Below are 7,742 nucleotides of genomic sequence, written 5' to 3'. Positions count from 1 at the left end.
AGAGTCTTCATCAAGGGACATAGCATACTCAAAGGAAGAGTTCTTTCTTTCTGCAGAGCCAGTCTTCTAGATTATTCCCACAGAATGACCAAAAGGAAGACATCTGTAAGAATAGGTCTAGATATCCGACTATTTGCCCGCTTTGACAGAGGTCTTCTATTAGAAGAGTCTTCATCAAGGGACATAGCATACTCGAAGGAAGAGTTCCTTCTTTCTGCAGAGCCAGTCTTCTAGATTATTACTACAGAGAGACCAGTAGGAAGACATCTGCAAGAATAGCTCTAGATATCCGACCATTTGCCCGCTTTGGCAAAGATATTCTATTAGAAGAGTCTTCATCAAAGGACATAGCATACTCGAAGGTAGAGTTCCTTCTTTCTGTAGAGCCGGTGTTCTAAATTATTCCCACAGAATGACCAAAAGGAAGACATCTGCTAGAATAGGTCTAGATATCCGACTATTTGCCCACTTTGACAGAGATCTTCTATTAGAAGAGTCTTCATCCAGGGACATAGCATACTCGGAATAAGAGTTCCTTCTTTCTGCAGAGCCGGTCTTCTAGATTATTCCCACAGAATGACCAGAAGGAAGACATCTGCAAGAATAGGTCTAGACATTCGACTATTTGTCTGCTTTGACAGAGATCTTCTATTAGAAGAGTCTTCATCAAGGGACATAGCATACTCAAAGGAAGAGTTCCTTCTTTCTGCAGAGCCGGTCTTCTAGATTATTCCCACCAATGACCAGAGACATCTGGGAAGAATAGGTCTAGATATCCAACTATTTGTACGCTTTGACAGAGATCTTCTATTAGAAGAGTCCTCATCAAGGGACATAGCATACTCGAAGAAAGAGTTCCTTCTTTCTGCAGAGCCGGTCTTCTAGATTATTCCCACAGAATGACCAGAAGGAAGACATCTGCAAGAATAGGTCTAGATATCCGACTATTTGTCCACTTTGACAGAGATCTTCTATTAGAAGAGTCTTCATCAAGGGACATAGCATACTCGAAGGAAGAGTTCCTTCTTTCTGCAGAGCCGGTGTTCTAGATTATTCCCACAGAATGACCAGAAGGAAGACATCTGCAAGAATAGGTCAATATATCCGACTATTGCCCGCTTGACAGAGATCTTCTATTAGAAGAGTCATTCATCAAGGACATAGCATACTCAAAGGAAGAGTTCCTTCTTTCTGCAGAGCTGGTCTTCTAGATTATTCCCACAGAATGATCAGAAGGAAGACATCTGCAAGAATCGGTCTAGATATTCGACAATTTGTCCGCTTTGACAGAGATATTCTATTAGAAGAGTCTTCATCAAGGGACATAGCATACTCGAAGGAAGAGTTCCTTCTTTCTGCAGAGCCGGTCTTCTAGATTATTCCCACAGAATGACCGAGGAAGGACATCTGCAAGAATAGGTCTAGATATCCGACTATTTGCCCGCTTTGACAGAGATCTTCTATTAGAAGAGTCTTCATCAAGGGACATAGCATACTCGAAGGAAGAGTTCCTTCTTTCTGCAGAGCTGGTCTTCTAGATTATTCCCACAGATGACCAGAAGGAAGACATCTGTAAGAATAGGTCTAGATATCCGACTATTTGCCCGCTTTGACAGAGATCTTCTATTAGAAGAGTCTTCATCAAGGGACATAGCATACTCGAATGAAGAGATCCTTCTTTCTGCAGAGCTGGTCTTCTAGATTATTCCCACAGAATGACCAGAAGGAAGACATCTGCAAGAATAGGTCTAGATATCCGACTATTTGTCCGCTTTGACAGAGATCTTCTATTAGAAGAGTCTTCATCAAGGGACATAGCATACTCGAAGGAGGAGATCCTTCTTTCTGTAGAGCCGGTGTTCTAGATTATTCCCACAGAATGACCAGAAGGAAGACATCTGCAAGAATAAAGGTCTAGATATCCGACTATTTGTCCGCTTTGACAGAGATCTTCTATTAGACGAAGAGTCTACATCAAGGGGACATAGCTTATACGCAAAGGAAGAGGTTCTCTTTTGAAAGACAAGATGTCTTAAAGATTCATTCCAACAGATGACAGAGCCAGGGAGACAATCCTGTTAAGGAATAGTTAGATATCTGACTATTTGTTAACCGCTGACAGAGATCTTCTAGTGAAGAGCTTCATCAAGGGACATAGCATAACCTCGAAAGTAAGAGGTTCCTCTTTCTGAAGAGGCCGGTATTCTAAGATTATTCCCACAGAATGATCAGAAGGAAGACATCCCTGCAAGAATAGGGTTAGATATCCGACCAATTGTCCCGTTTAACAGAAGATATTCTATTAGAAGAGTCTTCATCAAGGAACATAGCATACTCGGAAAGGAAGAGTTCTTCTTTCTGCAGAGCCAGGTGTTCTAGATTATTCCCACAGAATGACCAGAAGGGAAGACATCTGTAAGAATAGGTCTAGATATCCTGACTATTTGTCCCGCTTGACAGAGAGCTTCTAGTAGAAGAGTCTTCATCAAGGGACATAGCATACTCGAAGAAGAGTTCCTTCTTTCTGCAGAGGCCGATTTCAAATTATTCCCACGGAATGATCAAGAAGGAAGACATTTGCAAGAAATAGGCTAGAATCCGCAAATTTGTCGCTTTAACAGAGATATTTATTAAGAAGAGTCTTCTCAAGGGAAAACATAGCCATAACTCGAAGGGAAGAGTTCCTTTCTTTCCTGCAGAGCCGGTGTTCTAGATTATTCCCACAGAATGCCAGAAGGAAGACATCTGCAAGATAGGTCTAGATATCCGACTATTGCCGCTTTGACAGAGAGCTTCTAGTTAGAAGAGTCTTCATCAAATGACATAGCATACTCGAAGGAAGAGATCCTTTTTTCTGCGGGAGCCGGTCTTCTAGATTATTCCCACAGAATGACCAGAGGGAAGATCTGTAAGAAATAGGTCTGAATATCCGATATTTGTCCGCTTTGACAGAGATCTTATATTTAGAAGAGGTCTTCATCAAGGGACATAGCAATATCGGAAGGAAGATCCTTTTTCTGCGGAGCCGGTCTTCTAGATTATTCACAGAATGACCAGATGGGAAGACATCTGTAAGAATAGTTAGATACCGACTATTTGCCCCGCTTGACAGAGATTTCTTAATTAAAGAAGACCTCATCAAGGGACAGCATACTCGAAGGAAAGAGATCCTTTTTTCTGTGGAGCCGGTCTTCTAGATTATTCCCACAGAATGACCAGAGGACGACATCTGAAAGAATAGGTCTAGATATCCGACTATTTGTCCGCTTTGACAGAGATCTTCTATTACAGAGTCTTCATCAAAGGACATAGCATACTCGAAGGAAGAGATCCTTTTTTTCTGCGGAGCGGTCCTTCTAGATTATTCCACGAATGACCAGAAGGAAGACATCTGCAAGAATAGGTCTAGATATCCGACAATTTGTCCGCTTTGACAGAGGGCTTCGAGTAGAAGAGTCTTCATCAAGGGACATAGCATACTCGAAGTAAGAGTTCCTTCTTTCTGCAGAGCCGGTCATCTAGATTATTCCCACAGAATGACCAGAGGAAGACATCTGTAAGAATAGGTCTAGATATCCGACTATATTTGTCCGCTTTGACAGAGATCTATTACAGGAGTCTTCATCAAGGGACATAGGCATACAAAGAAGAGATCCTTTTCTGCGGAGCCGGTCTTCAGATTATTCCCACAGAATGACCAGAGGGAAGACATTGTAAAGGAATAAGGTTAGATACCCGACTAATTTGTGCTGACGAGGATCTTCTAGTTACGGTCTTCATCAAGACATAGACTCAAAGGAACAGATCCTTTTTAATGCGGACCGCGTCTTTAGATTATTCCCACAGAATGACAAGAGGGAAATCTGTAGAATAGGTCTAGATATCCGACTATTTGTCCGCTTTGACAGAGATCTTCTATTACAAGAGTCTTCATCAAGGGACATAGCATACTCAAAGGAAAGGAAGATCCTTTTTTTTCTGCGGAGCCGGTCTTTCTAGATTATTCCCACAGAATGTACCAGAGGAAGACATCTGTAAGAATAGGTCTAGATATCCGACCCTATTTGTTCCACTTTGACAAAGAGATCTTCTATTACAAGAGTCTTCATCAAGGGACATAGCATACTCAAAGGAAGAGATCCTTTTTTCTGCGGAGCCGGTCTTCTAGATTATTCCCACAGAATGACCAGAGGGAAGACATCTGTAAGAATAGGTCTAGATATCCGACTATTTGTCCGCTTTGACAGAGATCCCTTCTATTACAGAGTCTTCGTCAAGGGACATAGCATACTCAAAGGAAGAGATCCTTTTTTCTGCGGAGCCGGTCTTCTAGATTATTCCCACAGAATGACCAGAGGGAAGACATCTGTAAGAATAGGTCTAGATATCCGACTATTTGTCCGCTTTGACAGAGATCTTCTATTACAAGAGTCTTCATCAAGGGACATAGCATACTCAAAGGAAGAGATCCTTTTTTCTGCGGAGCCGGTCTTCTAGATTATTCCCACAGAATGACCAGAGGGAAGACATCTGTAAGAATAGGTCTAGATATCCGACTATTTGTCCGCTTTGACAGAGAGCTTCTAGTAGAAGAGTCTTCATCAAGGAACATTAGCAGTGTACTCGCAGGAAGTGGGTTCCTTCTTTCTGCAGAGCCGGTCATCTAGATTATTCCCACAGAATTATCTTCTGGTATGCCTCTGGTATCCCTCTGTATGTCTTCTGGTATCCCTCTGGATGCCTTCTGGTATCCTTCTGGATGCCTTCTGGTATCCCTCTGGATGCCTTTCCCCTCGCTCCCTCAACTTTTATTTGCTCATCCCTCTCCAGGTCTTCCCACACGATCCTGGACTCTGATTCCTTCCATGTCCTGTTTCCTTCATTCTCCTTGTGCCTGTCCTCCCCCGCTAATGAAGGTTGGCGAGTACGAGATTGAAAATCTTCTAATTTCCTCCTGACTTTCTCTCGCCAAGCCAACAGCAGATCTATCACATGCTTGTATCTTTCTATCAACATCCTTTGATGACGACACATCAAAAATAGTTGTTCCTCTTGGTGGGCCAATTCGTCCTTTTGACGAATGATGCGTTGCAGGCGACCCTCCAGGGCATCCACCAGCCCCAAGTTCTCAGGGTTTTTTTCGATTTCCCTCTTGAGTTCTTCATCCTTCGCCTTCAGCTCTTCTTCCAAGAGGTGTAGCTGGCGCTTCTTCTGCTCTAGTTCACACATCCTCGAGTCTCCTTCCCTCCGCATCTTCTCGTTTTCCCTCTGTAGTTCCTCGACCTGCTCTTCCAGCTTTGCCTTCTGTCTCGCGCACTGGAAGAACTCGTCTCCCTTCTCGTCACATATTTTCGATTTCTTTTTATTGATTAAATTCATCTCTTGAAGTTTACGTTTCAAGACGTCAATTTCCTCGTCCTGTTGGGTAACGATGCAGTTCGCCCTGTTCAGCTGCTTCTCAAGATCCTCCGCCGCTGCATTGACTATTCGAACGTTTTCTTTCATCTCAGCAACTTTATCCTCTAGTACCATGTTCTCTAGTTTTTTGGCGCCCAGTTCATCTCGGAGACGTTGGTATCTGACTTTTCGGTTGCTGAGTTGGTCCTTCAGGTACAGCTGCTCCTGGTCTTGCCTGTCCAGCTCCTTGCGCAGCGCCTGAGTCTCGGGCATGTCCTCGTAGTAGTTTAGATGGCGCTTCGTCGTCGTCGTCCTGTTCTTCTTCTTTTTATTTTGTGCCTTTTTCCCTTCTCCTATCTGGGCGGTGGATTCTAACACCGAGCTCCTTTCTTGTAGCTTCCAACGTTTGGCTCTGAATCTACAGGCCAGGGGTCTCTTCCTTTTCTTCCCCTTCCTCGTCCTTCTAGACATACTAGCTTCGTCTTCGGCTTCTTCCTCCGTCCTGCCTTCTTCTAACCTGGCGAATTCTTCCGTGGCCAGCAGACAGTAGGCCGAATCACTATAATAAGCGTACAACGATTCACTAACAACCTCCTCCCTGTCCTCGTCTTCTTCTTCTTCCGAGCATTCTTGCCGTTTGGCCTCAGTTGTCCGCCCTGGCTTTTCTTCCACTTTATTCAGAAGACTCTCGAGCAGTTGTTCCATCTTCTCTCTCTTCTCCAGTTCTTCGTTCATCCGTCTCTGTAGCGCTGCTTGTCCCTCTGTTAACACTCCTATTGCTTTCCTAACGTCGTCGTCTTCTGCTCTCTCTTCTCTTGTTTTGAGTCCCTCTTTCGTCTCCTGCTTCGTCTCGGCGTTTTCATCACCATTTTCTTCTTGTTTAGAAACGCGGGATTTCAGTGTTTCTATTTGAGACTGCAGGATTATGTTCCTTCGGCTTTCTTCGTCGAGAGCTCTTCTAACCTCCGCGATTTCTCTTTCCTTCAGTGCCACGTCGAATTTGAGAGCGGCAATATCCTCCTCCTGTGGAACTTGGAGGAGCCGTCTTTCGTCGTCTGCGATGATCTCCCTTAACCTCGAGTTCTCCGCTTCCGCGCCATTCGCTCTCTCCTGCAGAGCCAACAGTTCCTTCTCGCCGGTGGCCAGTTTGACGGCTTTCCGAGCGATGTCGGCTTTCAGCATATCGATTTCAATCACCATCCAACCCAAGGCGCCATTCACATTGTCATATTCCTCCTGCAAATCTTTCATTTTCGCCGCCTGGTCTTCAGCCGCCCTGTCGGCTTCTTCTCTCAGGACGGCGAGCTGATGGCGGTGGTCGACCTCTTGCCGAATCAACACTTTCTGGAGTTCATCGATGCGTTGCCTAAGAGCTCCCTCCTTCTCCAGCAATTTCATGTTTTCCTTCAGGAGTTCTTGGTTCCTTCCTGAAGTTTCGTCCAGATCATTTTTCAACTGATTCAACGCCTTGTCTACAACCTCCTCACGTCCTTCTACTTCCATTACGTTGATCTTGATGGCGCCCCTCCTGTCGTCTGGAGTCCTTGTTCCAGTCATTCCAGATTCTATTAGTGGACACAATCCAGCGAACTGGATTCCAAATTTATAACAATTGGTAGATATCACTGATCCAACTAGTTGGACCAGAGCCATACAACTTGATAAGTAAACAATAAGATTCAGTAGAGTCATTGTGATGCAATATAAACTTTGCCCTCGCTGTTCTGATGGTTAGTTGTTGAAGATGCCCTCTGGGATTCGGTGGAGACTGGAAGGAGGAGGGGAAGATGAGGAGAGGATGCTTCTGATTTCGATCCCCGCTCGGGGGCTTCACAGGATCTCTCCGGGTTACTATAATCATTGACTGAAGACGTGAAGGATTGGGACCCTGGGATACGAATCCACTTTCGTTGGGTTTCACAGAAGAAGAAGAAGAAGTAGAAGAAGGAGAGAGAGAGAGAGAGAGAGAGAGAGAGAGAGAGAGAGAGAGAGAGAGAGAGTTGAGCGTTGCTTAGACACCCGACTTATTTATTTATTTAATTATTTATTTATTCATTCAATTATTTATTCGAGAAATGGCTTAATCATTCGTTAAACCTACTCAGGTTCGTCGCGGTTGTCAATGTGCACCCACCCCCATCCCACCCCACCCCTGCAACCCCCAAAGAATTTTTTTTTCACTTTCCTGGGCGCTCATATTCATCATTTACTTATCCGTGGGTAGATCGACACCCTCTCTCAACACTGTAGATAATACCTTGTCTATCTCTGGTGTAGTTCACGTTTCCCTTCTGTTCAATGATATATCACATATCTATATCTATGCATACACACACACACAGACA

General features: G+C 44.2%; 1 protein-coding gene across 1 annotated transcript; it reads right to left on the bottom strand.

Annotated features, from left to right (window-relative positions):
* Window positions 1-4,668: 4,668 nt before the first annotated feature.
* On the bottom strand, window positions 4,669-7,089 carry LOC135203458 (golgin subfamily A member 6-like protein 24). Its single transcript, XM_064233182.1, has one exon. It carries the CDS (start codon window positions 7,087-7,089, stop codon window positions 4,669-4,671), a length of 2,421 nt encoding a protein of 806 aa, XP_064089252.1.
* Window positions 7,090-7,742: the final 653 nt, after the last annotated feature.

This window comes from Macrobrachium nipponense, chromosome 36 (assembly GCF_015104395.2).
Source record: "Macrobrachium nipponense isolate FS-2020 chromosome 36, ASM1510439v2, whole genome shotgun sequence".
Taxonomy (NCBI): domain Eukaryota; kingdom Metazoa; phylum Arthropoda; class Malacostraca; order Decapoda; family Palaemonidae; genus Macrobrachium; species Macrobrachium nipponense.
This window is presented reverse-complemented; position numbering and strand designations above follow the sequence as displayed.

Coding starts and splice junctions, on each gene's coding strand:
- LOC135203458 (XM_064233182.1), bottom strand. CDS start 7,089: ATGACTCTACTGAATCTTATTGTTTACTTATCAAGTTGTATGGCTCTG.